We start from the raw sequence: 21344 nt of genomic DNA, 5'->3' as shown, positions 1-21344 counted from the left end.
AAGTTTTGGTTGTAAACTTGATAAATTAGGATTTATCAGACAGGTAACAGAGACGTTGTGCAAGTGTTATGGTCAAAAACGAAAACAATTGGTCCCATTCAGACCCGACAAAGTTAATCAAAATCAAAAGGAAGTTGGAAGACATTTGATATTGGTCAAACAGAAAAGGAGAAATTGTGGACACTGTAAAAATAAAACGTTTTCCGCTTGTGATAACTGTGAAATTCCATTGCATGATAAATGTTTTGTACCGTATCATAATAATTAATTATTTTGTTTTTACGACTTTTGAACCCAAAATCTCGTTTATGACATTTCTTCTTTTAAAAGGGTGCACCCTTTTTTTTGTTGACGATGTGTATATATCACAATATATGTACCTACGTGTGTTATGTTATGCGATTTGAAAATATCATTTTATCGAAGAGATGCGTGTTTGTTATTTTTAAAATTAATTTTATAAATTTCTTAACAATAAAATTACAAATAACCAGTGAGAAAGTATTATAACTGATTATGTGACTCCATTGTGATTTTTGTTTTATTTTAAAAAACATGTTTCATTAGCCCCAAAGGTCGTTCACGACACCACCTTGAAAAAAATAAAAAATGTTGAAAAATCAATTAATTATCCATCCATATCCTATAAAAAATATTTTCCATGAAATAACTCAAAGATTTTGGAAAATAAACGAAAAAATAGATCGTACCCAAAATAGTTGAGTAGATGGGCGTAGAAAAGGGGCGTTAGGTCAGACGTCAGAGTGCAGACGGAGGGGGGGGGGAAGGCGGAATGCGCAAGGCTCGGGGTATCGACCGACCGACCGAGCGTAGCAGAGGAGGTTCGGGTAGAGTGTGGAGAGTGTGGAGAGTGTGGAGAGATGTCGGTGCAGACGGTGCTGCTGGACTTCAGCGTGGAGGCGGGGCGCGCGGAGGACGAGCCGGGCCAGAAGGCGCTGCTGAGCGGAGTGGAGCCGCTGCTGCGGAAGCACCTGCCGGGGCTGTCGGCGGCGGCGCGCGTGCAAATGCCTCACGCCGGCGGCGCCCTCCTCCTGCTGCTGGCCGACCGCGGCGCCTCCGTCTCCGTCCGCGTCTTCCCGCAGGGCCTCATCACCGTCAACATCGAGTACTACAAGGCCGACGGCGACAAGCCCCTGCTGGACTTTGAGGTCACCCACACACACCCACACACCCACACACCCACACACACCCACACACCCATGCCAGTGGCGTAACTAACAATTTTGGGCCCTCATCAATTAGTTGTTTGAGGTCCGTTTTGGCTACTTTTTTGTGCTCAATTGTGACTCTGGTTTAACCTATCGAATTTATTTTGTAATCTTTGATTATTTTTTATTTATTGAATGTTCTTTCTACACTAGCCACAGTTACCGGAAGAGTAAAAAATAACATGAATGTGGTATACCTCACGGGACCGAAAATGAAACTCCCGAAAACGCAAATATCGGAAGGCAAAGATCGAAAATCGAAAGATCTCAAGTCGAAAGATAAAAAAAAGGGTCTCTCCCCCCGTCGTACATCCTCACTTAATTTGCGCGAGCAGGATACAACAGGAACAAGAGGAACAGGCTTTTCCTCCCGTATTCTGCGCGCGCACATTAAGGCTGTATGACAAAAAGAGATATAATTTCACCGCATGCCACTCATATATATTATATGGGTCTACCTCACGGGACCGAAAGTGAAAAGCCGGAAAAAGCAAATATCAGAAGACAAAGATCGAAAATCGAAAGATCTTAAGTCAAAAGATAATTAAAGGATACATGGTAAACAGTACTATGTATATATAATATATATGTGTGGCATGCGGAAATTATCTCTCTTTGTTACACAACCTTGTTTAATGTGCGCGCGCAGGATACGGGAGGAAAAGCTTGTTCCTGTTGTATCCTGCTCGCGCAAATTAAGTGAGGATGTACGACAAGGGGAGAGAGACTTTTACCGCACGCCACTGATATATATACTAACCGTTTTTCATATGTATGCAAGCGAAGTATGGTAAGCGAACATTTTCGACTTTTTAACATTCAGTATGGTGACAGTCACCCATATTATATAACATAGTCCCGTTTACCATGCACCCTTTTTTTTGATCTTTCGATTTTCGATCTTTGCCTTCCAATATTTGCGTTTTCGGGCTTTTCACTTTCGGTCCCATTAGGGAGACCGGGTATACATATATGTACTTATGAAAAATCACTCTCCAAACAACTACTTGGCAATAAGTAATTCTGAAAATTGCTTTATGGTTATTGTTTCAGAAAGATCTTTCTTTATTAATAAAAGTACATGTGTAAGATTCAAATTGATCTGTGAAAACTTTTGGATATTTTTTTCTGAGATTGAAACAATGGTCTGGGATATCGTTTTCCGGCATATTAATAATTTTCCTGGGTTCAAGAAAACCGAAATAGTTTTTCACTACCTGCATTTCCGCAAAACGTGTCTCAAATTGAACAGTTATTTTGTCGATTTATAGCCCCCTATCTCTGTGGGCCCGTAAGCATTGCTTACCCTCGCTACATAGTAGTTACGCCACTGCATGTAACGCTAAACACCCTGAAAAGTTGCGCAACCTAACTTACGACTATTTAGACAATTTTCTTCTAGTCTTATCGTGAAACTTATGGTTCCAATTTTAACCCTTTGCCCACGGCAATAAATATAGCCATCAAAGTATCGTCGCCATTATTCAACAGACGTGACGTCACATAAACGAGGTTTCAGTATGGTTCCAAAAAAAACTAATTTTGACTGGTATATATGAATTTTAAGCAAATTGAATAGATGGCATTTAACTCTCAGTAATATATTCAACCAATTTTGAACCTTAAAACAGTTGAAATAGGCGCATATAAGGCTCAAAATCCCGTGCAAAGTTCAGAAATTCTATGGAAGACAGCCGCGCTACAAACTTGTCGCACAAAGCTTCCATAGAAGTGAGCCGCGGGCAAACGGTTAACTTGAAATGGTTTCATCTAACACATCCACTAAATCACAATTTGCAATCGGTTACATATATACATATACAATATATATGTACATACATTTGGACTCACTCTATCACTATTATTAAAATGTCCAAGTTGACAAAATCTTAATTTTATGGAGAGAAAAGCTTAATCGAATTTGTGGAAAAAGTTAACATACATATGTATATGCATGTACAATCGCTGCTCTGTGTAAAATTAGCGATTTTGTCAATTACAATGTTTCATCGACCATAGCTCAATATTTTATCCTTCAGTATGGTGTCTCTCCACTAAACTCTACGGCTGTAATTCTCATTTCGAATTATATGGCAGTAATATATAGACGTTTCCCTTTTCTGAAAGAGTTTTTATTTTTTATCGTTGGTGATTTTGGTGTTCACGATTTCCTGAATGTTTCTATTTTCTATTATTTATTTTATGAAACTTTTCTTGTGGTCAAAAAAATTATACGATCGTTAAGCGTTATATAATATGTCGTCGATAAACGTTTATGCAGATGTTAATTCACTCCCCTGCAATACATATGTTCATCTTTGAACGTTTCACATACAAACGAACTTGTCGTGTGTATGTACATACATACATATATTATTATGTATATTATAAAATTACAGTTCTACTTCACCATGGTAAGTATTATTGTCACTTATGTACACTGTTATGTCACGCTCGTTGTTCTATTATACGAAATAATATAATAAAAATAATTCATCCATTCATTTTCAGTATCTTTTCTTAAACATTCAAACATACTTATGCGTATGTATATTCAACTGTTTTAAACTGTACATGAATATATCAGCATGAAATTTGAGCATTGTATAACTTTATTAGATTAGATAATTTAACAGCAATCGTTTGTGCTTTCCGAGTTATTACAATTTACTCGATTTTTCTTTTAATAAACTTGTTCTCGATAACAAAAATCATTTTCTTGATATTGTTGGATAATTTTTTCCTTTAAAACAAATAATATTTTATTAGAAAATAAATTTCAATAAGACTAATTTGCGTCATTCTGTCAAATTTATTTTATTGCTAATCATTTATAAGCAATATCTACATTTTATGATACTATTTAATATGTACCAATCGCTTGTAGAAAATATGCTTTGTAAAATAATGTTTATTCAGCAAAAGATTTTTGAAGTTACGAATAATGATTAGACCTCAAATATAATAACAAATTTCAAACTTCAAATAATTTAAAATAAAATTTGCTCTTTATCTTTTGGAGACTTAAAATTTAAAACTTATACAATATTGGTGTCTATCATTGATGTCTATGAAATAACCTCTTGATAGAATTTAAATCTCACTTGACTGTTAAATCAATGTTAAGCTATTTTTTTTGAATTTGGAATATCTGTTTTAGTCATCAAAGCTACTGGAAAATTTGATAAGGGTGACGCTGGAATGTGACAGAGCAAAATTATTCCCGACGATAAAAAGAGGATACAAATATGATGTTTACCTCACTAGTTCAGGTCAGGATATGTTTTTATCCTGTTACAATATTTATATATACTTTTTTTTTTCATTTCTAGTTTGTTGTTGATCGTCCTCTCTGAATTTATTCACATTTGCATTTCGTTTTGTTTTTATCATTTTCCCAATTTTTTATATCTGATTAGTAACAAGTCATGCATTTCACTTGTAAATAATAATATAAAAAAAACAGGATTTCAATGCACTTTTTGCAAACTAATGACAATAATAAAAAATTTTTTATATAAAAACTACGTTGAAATGGTATCACTGTTGAACTAATTGTCTATTTCTATGGATGATGGTCTTGTGTGTGTGTAAATATCCCGTGTACCGCATGGTTTGGCATGTCCCACTTTATATTATATGTTAGACTACTTTCTAAACTATTTGCTTGCGTCTCCAGCATCCTACTTTTACTGGATATTTTGGTATAGGTGTGTGTGTGTGTGTTTTTGTACAATAACCTTTGGTTTAAAGTTTACTAACTCTATTTCATTATATTAACATTGATTTCTCAATCATTTTAAATTTATTCATTCATATTTCAATTTCAAAAGCATATTAAAGTATAGCAATTGTTTTCAAGCAAAACTGTATCGTGTGGTTCGATACTATGTTACACAATTGCAACGTTTTGTAAAATTGAAAACACGGCTATATTTATTTTTGAAAATTATAAATTTTATTTTATTGATTGCACATAGCATTCAGGAAATTCGAAATACCAGTATCACCACAGTCTGTAATTTTTTACAATCTCAATTTAAATTATGGATTAGAATGGGTCTAGCTAGGTGCATGATTATTGTCAATTTTATATCTTGGGAAACATCCTCATTACAATTAAACATAACTACGAAATCTTTGAATATCCACAGTTCTATCTTTCTTGTATAGAATTATACAATATTATGTATTTATGGGTCTACGGACTTGAAATTTGTCGACCCTCGTTTTCTCGACTTTTTGGTGTATCTCGTCGTCGAGTTTGTACGTATATAAAAAAATTTTACACAGTGAAATACTTATTTTACGATGTAAACATTAACTACTAAAAAAATTGATATGTAATCTTTTTTATTTAATATTTTAAATGTGTGTTAATAGCTTAAAAGTCTGAATAATCACAATATGTCTCGTATATTAAAGATATTGCATACATGTATATAAAAAAAAAGCATTTTTGTATACATGTATGCAAAGGAAAAGTCGATAAAACGAGTGTTAAGAAATTTCAAGTCGGTGGAACGGAGCGCACTGTGTATTTATATATGTATGTATTTGCACTCATGAAATATCACTTAAGTGTGTATGCGCAGGGTTATTAACATAATACATTAGTTTTACTTAAAGTTGAGTTTGTATTTTAATTTATTCTCACTGCGAAATCTGAAGCAACTGTAAAACTATTCGTATTGTTATATAAAATGTGATTTTTATGTGCATATGGATGATGGTGTATTGATTTGTTTATAATAATATTCTATTATGTATGTACCAGTGACGTGCCATGGAAATCCGCCCATTTTTATCGCACATCCACACTTACATGTGCGCAAGCAGGACACAAGGGACTTGGTATGACGTCACCTAGTCCCTTGTATCCTGTTCGCGCACACGTAAATAAGGCTGTGCGATAAATACGGGGAGATTTCCACGGCACGCCACTGGTGTGTACATATGTACTTTTTTAGATTAGCAATATAAATTTCCATTAATATTTTTATACCGGCTCATGTCAATGTGTAAAAAATTTAATTTTTTTTTTTTTTTCTAAATTATTCAGTCACAATAAATTAGTTCTATCTCTATTTATATATCTGATTTTTAAGCTGTATTATATCTAACACTTTAATAGTAATTTTATTGAAAATTATTAGGATGAAATGGTTTTTTAGTGAACGAAATGGTGCATGAATATAAGTCTTATTGATTAATCCATTCACTTATATGGGTACTATTTTAATCGTTTAATTTTCCCAATATTGGTATATCGTTTTTTTTTTTTTTTTAAATTTGGAACAATAGCAACAAGTGAATTGAAATACCTGTGAGTTTGATGATTATACAATTATAATTTTTGTAGATTTTTCAATATTTAATATTTACGGCTTTTCGAACACTCATGTTTTTAAATAACAAACTTGCCGCTTTTGATTAACAGACGTCAGTTAAATTCGTATATTCAATACAATTTGTTTATACGATATTATAATATATTTTGCATTTTTGCATGGTTATTTTTTTATAACATTTCCCCCTTCAATTTTTGGTTTGTTTTTCTTTTTTGTTTCATTTATACCGTAGTCAGCACGTGCGTTGGAGGCAGTGTTGCGTAAGCAGCTTAACTGCTCCAAAGGGCAGGCTTATCCGCCTATCAAGAGAACCTTATTTGGAAGGTATTTTCCCAGTGCTGGTAAGTCCACTTTGAAAATTTATCATTCACTTATAATACATATACATATTTTTCTATTTCCGCATAGTGATCATTTCACATTAATACTGAATTGCATATATTAATTTTTTTATATTAAAATTTACATTAGTTTTATAGTGGTTCATTTTATTGTAATTTTGATTCTGTAGTTTTAATTTTAACCAAATTGCACTTCATTATACACGCTCATGTTCTTTGTACATTTTCTAATATAAAGATGATCGATTGTATTAAATTAAAGTAAAATAATATTTAAAAATATTCACAGAAATTAATATTCAGTATATAGAATTGCGTTTTTATAATAATAATATATATAGAAAGTATATATATTTTTTTAAAAACTGCACCTTTTGCATAAACTTCTAATATAAACATTGATGAATGTATCCACTTGATGTGCCTTTGTGTGCATGTTCATCATTTTAAAATTCTATTTTTCTGGTTTTTGTTTATTTTTTTACTCAATTATATATTTATACATATTTCAGATGAAAGACTGCTGGAATATGATATTGATTCTGTAATACACGAGAGCACGTCGCCATTTCAAAAGATCCAAATTGTGCACTCAAAGAGTCTTGGAAATATGCTAGTCTTGGATGAATTGCAAAGTCAGTATCACTTGCATATGTACATATATGATTCATTTTAATTTTGTACATAATTGTTTTGTTCATATTTTAGATATCGCCGAGGCTGATCTCATTTATACTGAAACTCTGATGCAAAGAGGTAAAGAAAACTTTGAAGGTGCAGAAATAATAATTTTAGGTATGGTATTTCATAATATTAATGTTTTCCATTGGATTCATAGTCATAATATGTAGTTATGTATAATTTTGCACCAATTTTTATAGGTGGTGGAGATGGTGCTCTACTTTATGAGTTATTGAAAGAAAAGCCAAAATTTGTGTGGATGCTTGAAATAGATGAAGATGTGATGACAGCATGCAACAAGTACATGAAATCTATATGTGGAGATGTACTAGAAAGGAGGAAATGTGATGAATATGAAGTTAGTACTTTATTTTTCATCGATTACTTTACGTTTACATACATAGAATTTTAGAAGTAAGAGGTTTTAAGGTTTGTTTTTGATTAAAATTGAAATTACAAGTGCCGTGACAGATTTTGTGTGGAATTAAACATCATCCAAATGACTCAATTGGCTATTCTTAAAGATAGCCATCCTTTTCTCAATTTTTTTTATCACACTTTCACAAAGATGTGGTACTATTTCAGAAATATTGGTTTTGGGAGTGTTAATTGACTGGATATAGCATAGACTTTCCCTTTAATAAGGCCCCAAAGAAAAAAAGCGTAATGGTGTCAAATCGCATGATTTTTTAAGCTTTGATGTCACAAATTTACCTACACATCTCTATAACTCGCTCCATTGACCAAATAAAATAAAATAATAATTTGTATATACATATGCATGAGAATGCGAAATACTGTATTATAAATTCTACCAAGATATCAAAAAATAAATTCAAAACATTTAGCAAGTTATTAAAATTAAGAAGAACGTTTTGCAGTTCAATTCTTACACCTCATGCTGATCATATATGTATGTATCTATGTATATAATAAATAATTGATTTTGATTTATTTTTGTAGATTGTTGTTGATGATTGTATGGTAACATTGAATAAGTTCCTATCTCAAGGTAAAAAAGTAGATTATGTATTCGGAGATCTTACCGACGTGCCAATATCCGATACGCCCAGTGGAGAGATATGGGATTTCATTATGCTTATCTTAGAGACATCCTTCAAAGTTCTCAAACCCTCCGGGAAATTTATGACTCATGTAAATTATTCTTTTTCACTCCTATGTTTATTATAATTACCATTGTCGCATTTAATTAAAAAATTTATTCATACATTTAGGCAAATGGTGCTAGTTGTCCTGAAGCTCTAAAAATGTACGAACAGCAATTGATGAAACTCGACCCTCCAGTTGAATTTGTAAAGAGCAGTGCATTCATACCATCTTTTCTCGAAGACTGGATATTTTATCAGATATCATTCAAAACCGAAAAGAATGGAACTGCTTAACACCCGCCTAGCAATCTCATAAAGCTTTTTAAAATATATTTACTATTAGCTAATTTAGGGTCTTACATTCTAAGACATCATTGTGATTTTATTCTACTTAGTCGGATGCGGCATATTACTTACCAATCTTTCATCCATTTTTTTAGTCAAGAATGTGTTTATATTGTATATTTTCATTTGATATATATATATGTTATAAGAATATTATGTTACCATGATGTTATAGCTTTAGATGTGACCGTGTTTGTTCTTTTTTTGACAAAAATAAAATTTCAAAAGATATCAGTTGGCGTTTCATATTCAGACAGCTCATTTTCACTAGTACTGGGGCGAGACTAAAAGGGATAGGAAATGAAATGACAACAAATAATTTAAACAACATTTATTTAATTCTGTAATTACATGAAAATTATCTACTTTGACTAATACAACAAATTTTGAAAAAACAAATCGTAGTCCCTAAACTATGCTGAAACTTCATTGAAATAGCATTGTAAATACATATTTTACCTTGCTGACATAATCTGAGATTCATTTAGCTTACAAAAGTACAATTTTTTCAGTATATTAATCAAAGGCACATATTTTTATCAAATCTTTTGATCAATTCCAATTAGTAAATTAACTTAAAAAAAAATTAAATAAGCTGCATTCGTTTTGAGATTATAATATTGGCACCCAATGAGAATGCACATTCATAAAAACAATTCTGATTGTAAATATATTTAAAACCTCTCCGCAGGTGTATGTATTATTTAGAATTCCAAAATTTAGTGCTCTTTCAATGCAACATTTTGTCCAACTACAATATTAGTTGGTGTTTTACTAAAAAAAAAGAGCATACCTTATCAGATTCGCAATGTTATAAAACATTTAATCAGTTTATTTTGGACACCGGCGAGTAGGTTCAAAGTTAGATATTTACAAAAACAAAATTAAGGCCAAATATTGGTCATGACATGTTCTCGTCTGCTATAAAATGTAATACGATTTTCATACACATACCCATATGTTAATAAAATTTCACGCAGGAGGACAAGTCAGCCGTAAGGGCACATTTGTTTAACAAATAAAAAAATTCTTATAAACGATAAGGTTTTCCCATACCAAGAAACCAAATTAAAAATACTAAATAACTACTTATTTTTGACAAATAAAGAAAAAAATATAATGACATATTCTGATGTACATGTGTAGTTTTTAAAATGCTTCAATTTAGTGAATTTGTATAAATGTGAAATTTCAATTCAGTTTATTATATTTAATAACAGGCAAAATAAGCACTATTTTTAATTCATCTACTGTGTGTGTATATTGTGAATAAGAATCATTTTGATTATTATCACATTAAAACGTGAATAGATCTATAATATTTAAACAAAGAGCAACAATCCTACGCACTAATAAAATAACACAAGCAAAGGTTAATCGTTGAAAAAAAATCTTTTGTTAGATCTTAAATAACTAAATATCTATACGGTAAAGGCAATTCGCAAAATAATTAATTGGCCTGTAATTTAATATTTTTCCTTAATTTACCAAACAATTTTTATAACGCAATGCTAAACTATTAATAAATGGCCAACTTTTGAATATGAATGTTTTTAACGACCCCCACATTCGCGCAGATCGCGGTTTCCAAGCGGGAGTGGTGGACGGTAGTTACTCTCTTGATCGGCTCCATCACATGGCCGGTCCTCGTCAGATCCATAAGTGCGCAGTCCACGGAACTTAGCCAACTATATTAATACAAAATGATTATCAGTATACACACACATACATACATTTTCAAAATTTACAGAATTATCAAATTTACCTGCTCGGCGGAGATTTCTATCGGTTCTTTGAAGAGTATCCAGGTAACAGACTCGTTACATGGTGGTGTAGTCAATGAACCTGGATATGTCCAATAGGCCCTATTTTCTGGGAGTAATTTGTTTGGATTTGGTGAGTCGTTCATGGTGATCTTATCGCCTTTATGCATGATGAACGGAAGTACGCGGGCAATTTTCTCCAATTCAGGGTGCGCTTTACCAACCTGGAGAGAAAAAAATATAATTATAATCGGGTGAAAGTTTATTGAACTTGAAATTAGTTACAGCGGACACATTTATTTGACCATGGTCTGAAAAATACAATGAAAATTCAAACCGAATTCCAAGAACCTTGGTATATGATTAGGCTTCTACACATTGAGGTTGAGGATTTGCGGTTTTTATTTCTTTGCTGTATTAATAATTCATAGTTATATTGATTTTGCTTGTATAATATTACTGTAATATCTATGTACATGTTATTTAATTTTTTTTATGAAATATAAGATTGACATTCTTTTGGTACTGAAATTTATTTTATTTGAATAAAAATATTCTATTTCTTAATTAGATAGCATATCCGTAAAGTTGACTGTGAAGTTAGTGCCTCTGTTACATAATGTTTCGTTTCGCACGTTGAGAAAATTCTTTAAAGATTGGCATTTATCAATAGTATATTTACTGAAATTTCCAATATTTTAAAATATGGTCAATATAAAATTCTAGACAATATTCATTGTGTATACGAATTGTAGATTATTCAGATTATTTAAATAAATGTTTATATAATGAAGTGTACTATAATGTAAACTTGATAGGCACAAATTGACGTGTGTATTAAAAGTGCAGAATTTCACAGTACTTATAGATAATATGACAATTTTTGTAATGGTTCTCAGTCTTGACAGATCACGCAGTGTAATTGTAAAGTAGTCAAACTCCATGCCTAAAATGGATGCTAAAAATTTATGATGATTATGATTACCATGATTAATGACCGATTAATTGTGCGATTCAACGATAAGAATGATTGATAGGCGGCTTATGAGTCTGGGATTTAAGGATTACAATTATCTATTTATGAATTTGACCAGCAGGTCCCAACCTGTGGTACGCAGTTTATGGTTGGTGGTACGCGAAAAAAATCAATAATGGCGGACATTCGCGAATGAATGACTTACAATCATAAAAATACATTTTTTTTTATATAATTAATAAACATTATCTTAATTAATCATAGTCGACGTCAATATGTACAGTTGATGATCGAAAATCCAGTATATAGTATTTGCATGGTAAGAAATTTGAAGACAGGATAGACGCAATGGATCTGTTTTGCTAAGAAGTTTTGTGAAAAAAAAGTTATTTACATAGTCACAATTATAAAATGGTTTTAATAAAAACACAAAATTACAAAGTAGATATAATATATTTTCTTTTCTTAGTTAAATCTCCTTACAAAATAAATTTAATGAGATCATTGTGCTTGTTTCGAGGAATATAGTTTTTTTTTAAACTCGATTCAAATGATGCGAGATATACCCGTAAGTCCGCAAATAATAATTTTGACTCGGCAAATAACTTTTTTCTCACAAAATTTCGTAACAAAACAGATCCATTGCGTCTAACCTATCTTCAAATTCCCTACAGTGCAAATACTATATATGTAATTGCACTTGCAATAACAAATTTCATGAAATACAATCATTTTATATGGTGGTACAATTTAGCATAATGTACTACCAAGTGGTACGCGAGTCAAAAAAGGTTGGCAACCGCTGATGTAGACACATGTAATTTACATATTAAATTGTATTAAAAAGAATTCCGCATATGAGTTAAAAATATATTTTTCATATATGTATGTGTATGTGTAGATAATTCTAAGTTTCGAAAGTCACGGCTTTCGCACCCGACGTGCAATCACCATTAAAATTGCGATCATCACGATCTCGAATAGATTTTTTTTGTTGTTTAAAATTGCCCTGAGGCTACGTGCTTCAAGAATCAAAAGAAAATAACTGTTGGCTCTAGGTATTGTATGTATATATGTATGTATGTGGTTGTGAACTCACCTTCAAAAAAACGCCAAACACTGCAAGACCATCAGGATGTCCGAAAGCCTCTTGCAATGTTTTGTACTTAGTGCAGTTCCAATGAACTAAATGTAACTCAGCAGAGAAGGATTTTCCATTGACAGTGTGCTCAGAGCCAGTGCAATCGGTGCATCCCCAGTGAGCGTGGAATTGCACCAGTCTGTATGTGTCATTGCCCAAGGGTCCTCCTCGGATTTCTAAAAGTTAATACAATGTTAAGAATTCAAATTTTAAGTGTTACAAAAGCAAGGAAATATCAATTTATATTGTACATATAATATCTAATCTGATATTTTAAAATCAATTTTGGAAATCACTTATATAATATTTTACTATCTATAACTTAATAAAATTGATTGTAAATTCTTGTGGCTAGATACCGTATTTAAATAATAATCTGATATTAAATTCCTTGTAAATGTAATAAATTCTGGAATGAGAGTTTAATTTTATTTTATAATTATAAAGACATAATTATTTGTATTTTCGGCATTAATTATGTTACTATTTATTACTCATTCAGAATTTATCATTATTATACATACATATGTGTTTATTAATTAAATTGTGTAATAATATAATATTTAAACAATTGTCTTGTATACGCTAAGATGTTTACAAAATTTTCTTCTAATTGATAAATACACCTTAATAATGACTTTCTAAGACATTATATATTCATCAATGATATCTAGATCCATCTGTTGTTTACAGGTTTTAAATTGCTAATAGCAAAATATGTATGTCATTAAATTGAATTATGTGTGCAATTTTTCAAATACCTACCTGTCTTAGTTTGAAACATTCGAGTCCTATTACTAACATACCTACCAAAGTTATTAATTTAATTTAAAATATCTACATTTAAATTTTAAGTAAATATTCACAACATAATATAAGATTTTTAAAGGTTAACCAGTTTATACATAATTATACATACAATTTACAATAAATAAATAATTTAAATATCTCCAGGACGCTTTTGATTTATATAGCGTCATTTTTTATGTTCAAAATAAACTTATCCTACATTTTTAATTAAATTTTATTACAGAATCTTTCGTAAGTATGCGTTTCTTATCAAAATTAGTATAGGATATATATGTATGTACAGACATACATATGTATCTATGAGAACCGGATAATACTGCCTTTACTTATCTCATTCGAGAAGTATTTTAAATAATTGCACGATAGTGCAGAAACTGCTTATGGGATGCAATATAAAGGCATCAGTTTTTTTTTTCATGACATTCATTGCAAATTAATATTGGTTATACGTATATTGAACCTTGAAACTAAAGAACCCCAGCAAGTTAGCAGGTTTTAAATAACTGATTATATAAAGTCATTCTAAAAGAAACCTTACCCAACCGAGCTTTGGACTGACCTAGCTATTCTTCGCATATCTATTTTAAGTACATTCTTCAGTGATAACATAACATGATTTAGGCTTTTTGTTTCTTCGACTGTTTAACCCCAATCCAGTATTTTAGTCGAGTGGTGATATTTTCATAATTAGCTATATTTTTTTAATGTCTACGATATAAGACTAACAAGTTCACTTGATAAAAAAAAATATTTATCATATCTATCATGAAATCAATTAATATTTGGAAAAATAAACAGTAACACATGACTGAATTGAAGCTCGTTCACTAATATATTAAACACTAGCACATTAATTATACACGTTAATAAGTGCAAATTATTTCATTGTTCCAAGAAAATTAAATCTTGCAATATGAATTTATCCATTAATACGATATATGTACATACATATGTACGTACATTGCGATAATATGCTTTTTCATTATTTCCAATGTCTTACCGGAGTCTCTGCCATTTTCTTCGACTTTCCAGCAGTATCCAGGGTTGACGAGTGACCGGGTGTGGTCATGGGAGTATTTCCAGGTTAACTCTGGCAGTCTTGCCCCAGAATTGATGGCTGAAGTTGTAATGTCTACCGGACTTTGGCGTTCGCCACGGGCAGCCGGGAACTTGTCGATCCATGTTGATGGACCTGAAATTAATTTAAATTAATTTTGAATGCTATTTATCACTCTTTCACTCGGAAGTAAAATACACATAATGGTGATGATACAGCATTACATTGTAACGAGCGATCAGTAATAAACGGTATGCTGTTCTTTTTTTTAAGAAGCAAAAAAGATTCGTGTGCACATTGAATTGCAATGTAACTCTTTTAATAAGAATGAAAGTATTAAACGAGTGCGATTTGTGAATTTGCATCATCATAGTCTGTATTAAAAATATAATTAGTTATTTGATTCATTCTAAAAAAATTGAATTTGAATTCAAACACATAAATAATAATTTATGTGAACCGCTACGACCAACGCAAAAAAGAGTCTGACATTCTATCTAGAAAATTTAAATTATTTATGATTTAAGGAAAAAACTTCGTCAAGGATATCAAGACTTTTAACATTTTCCTATAATCAATTCACACTGTTTACATTTAAATTTGTCCTAATTTTATTACGAACTATTGTATAAATGTTGATGTCACGAAATAAAAAAAAAAATGATAAAATCTTCAAAGCTTCCGAAATTTTGCGGTCAACTGATCAATTGATGAGCGTAATGACATCGGTCACGAAATGCACGCGAGCCAGAGATTAACAACAGTATGGACTTCTCAAATCTTTTTCAATAGGATGATTTCCAATGACAATTAATAACAATAAAGTAAATACGTATTACATGTATGAAAATCTTTTTTTCAGTCATTTTTTTAAATTTCAAATTGAAAATAGTAGAAAAAATTATTTTTATATGAATAATATGAAACATGCTATTTAATCATATGCGTCACAATGGCCTTCAAATACTTTACATATGTACATGTAGACACATGACAATCGATATGTTAACTTAACATAATAACAATAATTGGAACAATGCTCGAGGCTTCATTGTTTTACATATTTTCAATGAAAATTGAGTTGAAAACTTTACATTTGAACGTTATTCATACATTTGTTTTACAAAAAGATTTCACATCTATGAAAAACTAAAAACAAGAATATATTTTAACATCGTTTCAACAAAATGTAAATTTTAAAATAGTAATAATTTAATCATCTATTTTAACGACTTCAGATTTAGCAATAATAAAAAAACACATCGATGTTTATTTTACCGCATATTAATAATAAAATTTAAATTCGTGTATATCAATTCAAAATTAATGTAAATTTTTTATTATATTTTCATATGAAAATATTTTTATTACGAATATATTAATTTTTCAATTTTAATAGAACCGGGCTATTAAGGAAAACAAAATTTTCCTACGACCGTATACTTGATGGCAGATCCTTATTGATTATATTATTCACCAATTACCACACATGTCTTAAATTTACTACATACATACATACACATGTAGGATATATAAAAAATAAATATAAAATTAAATATGAAAATAATTTAAAGTTTGAATTTAAAACTAAATTAAAAAACGGGTTTCCATTCGACCCTCTAGTTGATGTCTCCCATGTGTGACCGATGTTAACTTTTCATCATTACTCTGAAAACAATTTTCGCACCAATTTGAAATGATAATAATTGACTTATAAATGTTCTTCTTTCATTCACAAAGAAATAAAATCAATTTGAATACATTTGGAGAATGCTATTTGAGAACGGCAGGCTGAGAGGATGTATCATTTAATAGGGTATCTAAGCCCGATGATTACGACGACGCCCATGGTGACGTTGATAAGCTCCGGTCACATGACTTCATATCGTATATTATATTGTCCCCCAACGTTCGCCAGTCACATGACTCGTCCGTCTGATAGCAAAGCGCTTCTCAAATGATCAATACGACACGACACGCATTCGACACTCTGGCGTTTAATTTCACACGCGAGCCACAGTTCAATGAGTCTAGCGAACGATTTAGCCCTACTATAAAACTGTTTAATACACGTTAGGTATCAAATAGGAACACACACGAGTGACAATCGGTCACGGTCACACCGTATCTAAATATCGAATAAATAAATTATTATTTCTTATTAAAATTATTATGTTTGACGAAATTGTGTAATTTAATGTGGAAAATTATCAAAAATCAATGGAAAATTCTAATGTTAATTTTTAACCGATAGCAAATAAATTGTCGTTAGCAACAAAAGTGGTCACAAATAATATTAAAAATATGTTAAATAAATTATCCCACTCGTTGTGTATGTAAAATTAAATGATAAAATATTACATACATACTACGCCTTTTGACCAAAAAGGATTAATATAATTCTGTTACATAAAACCGGTTGTATGGAAATTTTATTTATTTTGTTTTTGCTGTTGTTGTTATTGCTATGAACATTCTTTGATGTTTATACGGTTTAAAAAGTGTACATATATACAGGAATATAAAACCCGTTTATAACGTATAAATAGTTTTACAAGCGAATTATGCCCGTATGCAGATAGAACTCGTTTTTAAAAACAAAACCATTAATTTTAATTACAACTTTGCAAAAGTTACATACCGTTCACATAAATAAGTAAATAAGTAAGCGATTACACGCATTACACGAGTCTAGAATTTTAATCAATATCGATTGACAAAAATGTGGTATAACCATCACATTTTAAATTTAGCATACATAAATAAAAATTATTCTTTCATTAAAATAAGATACGATACTAAAATCCTTGTTTTTAATATGATTATATAATGTAATCATAGAAACACATAAGCCTTCACACTAAGCTAGCGTTCGACTATAAAATCCGATTTTTAGATTTGAAAATTGCTAAAAGCGTCTAAGTTTGGATATTGCAATTTTTTTTTAATCTTAAATTGTGGGCAGTACATTTATTATTAGTAGACCCGGTATGTTCTGGACGGCTAAAAAATGAATGAAGAAACCTAAGGCCATTTACATTGAAAATCGAATAAATATTTCGCATTGCCAAATTTAGCCACTAACTTGCCACTAACAAATTTAGTCGGATGGAATCAGCAAATTTTTCATATATTATGGATCAAATATTGTCAACAACAACATAAGTATATTGTATATATTGTATTCAAAATAATAGTCTGTATATAATGTAGAATATTATATCAATATTGAACTGATATCGAAGAGAGTATAATCTAGACAATAACAATCATTAATTACACTAATAAACTATTTATATACATAGGTATTTATCACACACAATATAAAATATATGTGATGCATGCATGCATGTCAATATACATATATATGTACATACAATGAACAGTTATGACTCTTGTTGTGTATGACGGATGATCGAATTCCATTGAGACTACCAGAAACAGATTCTAGTGCAAGTCATTGATAGATTTTAATTAATTTTTCGAATGTTGAGTTTGAATCCAAATTGAAATCGAAAACCGTTAATAAGTATGTATGTATGTATGTTCATACATCGTATACCTAACATCAGATACAAATGTAAATGGCAAGTCACACTACCGTATTACGCACTGGTATCAAACACTAGAGACAATTTAAAATTTGAAGGTCGCCAGAGGTGGTTTACACCTCGACCTCAATGAGGTCCCCACGAGCTGATCACTCCTGCTTCCTGCTCCAGCTGGACATCCTTGAAGGAGTCGGCGAACAACAAAAAATCGGTCGATAAACTAGCTCAAAGCGATCTCACTTCCGGTATGGTTTTTCCACAGAGTTTTCCTGGACGAAGCGTGCACATTTTCTGGGGCGATCGTTGTGTCGATAACAAGATACTTATGTGTAATATGTATATGATAAAAAAACCCACATTCGAATGTATCATCACGCTATTTTTCTCTGTTGAAAAGCTGCTTGTCTCGCACTGTAATTGACATGTTTACATCCGAATCAAATTATCCAATGCGACAGTTGAACCACTAGCTCGCCCACGCATACTAAATTGTGCACTTTTACTATTCAAGTTATGTTGTGACGACTGTTTCTTTCGCCTTCGTCTGCATGGTAATATTTTTATTTCATTAAACATGGACACACATATGAAATAAATACGAAAAATGTTAGAGCTTTTAATGCCTAGAAAAAAATTAATTTCCCCTCAATTATTTTCATAGAAAGATGCTGTGAAAAATCAAGGTTCATTTTCCATCATTAATTGTTTTTTTTTATCGACGACAACTCGATGAGTTTAGCAATGAGAATTAAATTAAATTAATTTTCAAGGATTTGATTAATTTTCAAAACTACAACATTGGTATAATATAATATTATATATACTATAGGTAGTAGTATACTACCTATATAGTAGATACTAGACGGATTTAAAAAAATGAATCATTTGTAAATGGGCCAAGGTTTCAACGAGTTGATTAGTGTGTGAATTACGTATATATTTTTTAATAATGCATTTTATTGATGGGTTTTATTATATACAATATGTGTATGGTGTGGTGTATGGGTAAAAAAAAGTACATATATCTAGAATTTAGATACAGTTTTTTGCACTTTAAATGGCCAAGCTTGTCATCTATACGTCTCTGTATACAATTAAATACACAATTAGAACATCAAATCAATGATATAGGCAGTCGTAGAAGTCTTCGAAACTAAAAATACATACTAACAGTTTTTAGACGCAACCCTTAACCCTCTTTGAGTCTAAATCTTTAAATGATCGAAGAAAGATTTTTCGAAAAAAATGCTATTTGTATAAAACTTGATGGAATAAATTCTTGTAAATTCGTAAGGAGACGATTGGAGATATTGAGATTCCATCCCGAGTAATCTTAAGTGTATGGGTATATGTATATGCGAATATGTTTTACATTTTAATTATGAGTATTATTTAATTAATACAATTTTGAAGTAGCGTTGTTCTATGTAAATAATAAGCAAATTATTAGACATCCAGAATTTATGTGGCCTTAAATCAAAGGCAGCCGATCAATCGAATATGACGTGTAATATCTTACACTAATCCACCATACGTTCTGAAACAATGACAAGTTTCACACGTACATACATACAGTGCATCGTCACTACATATGTATATTGGCAATTGGTTTTAATTTCAGACGGATTCCAGATAACAAATACGATAAGTCCAATGTTCAACAGTTAATCACGACAAATAATCAATCACGTAGAAAAACCCGCTATTGACATTCGTTTCCGAAAATTTGACAGATCTGATACATATCAAATACCAAGATTTCCATTTAAAAGAAGAGGGACTTTTCAATCGCAAAATCCATTTCCATCATTTGTACCCCTAATATTAAAAAAAAAATGTAATTTAATATGTCCACAAGCTCATCCCCAGCTGCGCTTATTTAGCTTATGTAGCTTGTGCGGAGTGTTTGGCACACACAGGCGCCGTAAAAGAAAGGGCGCCTAAAATATTTCGATGACCGAAGAAAGAAACATTAATACACAAGAATTCTCATAAACCGCCATGCTTTCGCCTTATATCAAAATAACGATTTGATATATAATATTTAGAAACCATTTTACCAATTTACAAAATTTTGTTAGATCTCTATTTTCCTTTGTGTATGTATAGTGTATTTTTATTTTGTATTTTATTGTGTACTAGTTGTTTTACCCGGCTTCGCTCAGTATTTGTAATATAAACAGCGTAAACATGGCGAATCTCATAGTAAATATTCATTTGTTTTTTTATTAAATTTATTTGAATCGAAAAAAATATAATATTCAACCAATTGAACTGTCGTCATAGAAACTTTGTTTTGTTTACGAAGTTCCCAACCAACATTACATATTTTCTTACATACTTACATAATAACAAAGTCTCTTTCGAAATTATATATTAGATTCTAATATTTCTCTTGGGCACCAAGAGCGCCTTGCACACAGGCGTAAAAATTCATGAGCCGGCTCTGCTTGTACCTCTGCATTTATTTGTTATAAATGCTTAGGTAATAAGCAAATCTACAGTCAATTTTTATAAATTAGTATATAGCTAATCGATTCTAAAGACAAAAAGTCACCTACTCAGCATTCACACAACCAATCTACTTGAGAAAATAGTTTTTCAAATTCTTTAAATATCATGCTTCTGATTTTTTTCAATATATTATAAAATTTAACACAAAGCAAGAGTGTGAAAAGCAAAGCAAAAAACGTTTGGTAAAAGAGATAAAAAACACAATGATCACGCGAGAAGGTAGAATTTCTACCTTATTTTTCTACCGTAGAAATGATTCGCATTTTTATCTGCCATTATTTCTTTCGTACCCCTAAATTACCCTCAGTTGGAAGTCGTTGACGTAAGATCAGGGCGGGCTTAAAGGTGCCGCAGACTAGGCACGTGCTTAGGGAGCCATAGACAAGAGGCGCTGTGAGGCGCCCCCATTTTTCTTTTTATGATTATTAAATTGGAAAAATACAAAAAATATATTTGGCTTTCTTTGAACTTATGAA

The 21344-nt window shown here is 31.1% G+C and overlaps 2 protein-coding genes across 4 annotated transcripts in view; one reads left to right on the top strand and one right to left on the bottom strand.

Moving 5' to 3' along the window:
- The first annotated feature begins 721 nt into the window (after positions 1 to 721).
- Sms (spermine synthase) lies at positions 722 to 10156 on the top strand. Of its 3 annotated transcripts, XM_077441620.1 has the most exons (8): positions 755 to 1169; positions 4390 to 4501; positions 6813 to 6921; positions 7434 to 7556; positions 7630 to 7716; positions 7803 to 7960; positions 8566 to 8757; positions 8838 to 9757. In XM_077441620.1, the coding sequence occupies exons 2-8, from the start codon at positions 4478 to 4480 to the stop codon at positions 9003 to 9005; spliced, it is 861 nt and encodes a 286-aa protein (XP_077297746.1). In that variant the 5' UTR covers positions 755 to 1169; positions 4390 to 4477; the 3' UTR covers positions 9006 to 9757. The 3 variants fall into 3 exon arrangements, with proteins under 3 accessions (XP_077297738.1, XP_077297746.1, XP_077297730.1); XM_077441612.1 differs by lacking the exon at positions 4390 to 4501 and having other exon boundaries at positions 722 to 1169; positions 8838 to 10156; XM_077441604.1 differs by lacking the exon at positions 6813 to 6921 and having other exon boundaries at positions 761 to 1169.
- Positions 9374 to 21344, bottom strand: part of CAH1 (carbonic anhydrase 1) — a 25779-nt gene continuing 13808 nt past the window's right edge. Inside the window, exons 2-5 of the mRNA XM_077441630.1 lie at positions 14747 to 14938; positions 12895 to 13112; positions 10822 to 11043; positions 9374 to 10744 (exon numbers count right to left, since the gene is read on the bottom strand). Coding sequence (XP_077297756.1) covers positions 10610 to 10744; positions 10822 to 11043; positions 12895 to 13112; positions 14747 to 14938 — 767 coding nt within the window. The 3' untranslated portion in view covers positions 9374 to 10609. The remainder of the gene's footprint in view (positions 10745 to 10821; positions 11044 to 12894; positions 13113 to 14746; positions 14939 to 21344) is intronic.

Source organism: Arctopsyche grandis, chromosome 1, assembly GCF_051622035.1.
Source record: "Arctopsyche grandis isolate Sample6627 chromosome 1, ASM5162203v2, whole genome shotgun sequence".
In the NCBI taxonomy this organism is placed as follows: domain Eukaryota; kingdom Metazoa; phylum Arthropoda; class Insecta; order Trichoptera; family Hydropsychidae; genus Arctopsyche; species Arctopsyche grandis.
The sequence above is the reverse complement of the archived record's forward strand: the minus strand, read 5'-3'. Positions and strand labels throughout refer to the sequence as shown.

Excerpts from the sequence above, each read along its gene's own strand:
- Sms (XM_077441604.1), top strand. The coding sequence starts at position 882 with ATGTCGGTGCAGACGGTGCTGCTGGACTTCAGCGTGGAGGCGGGGCGC. Across the intron at positions 7,557-7,629 it reads AGTCTTGGATGAATTGCAAA|ATATCGCCGAGGCTGATCTC; the intron begins GTCAGTATCACT and ends TTCATATTTTAG. Across the intron at positions 8,758-8,837 it reads CCGGGAAATTTATGACTCAT|GCAAATGGTGCTAGTTGTCC; the intron begins GTAAATTATTCT and ends TCATACATTTAG.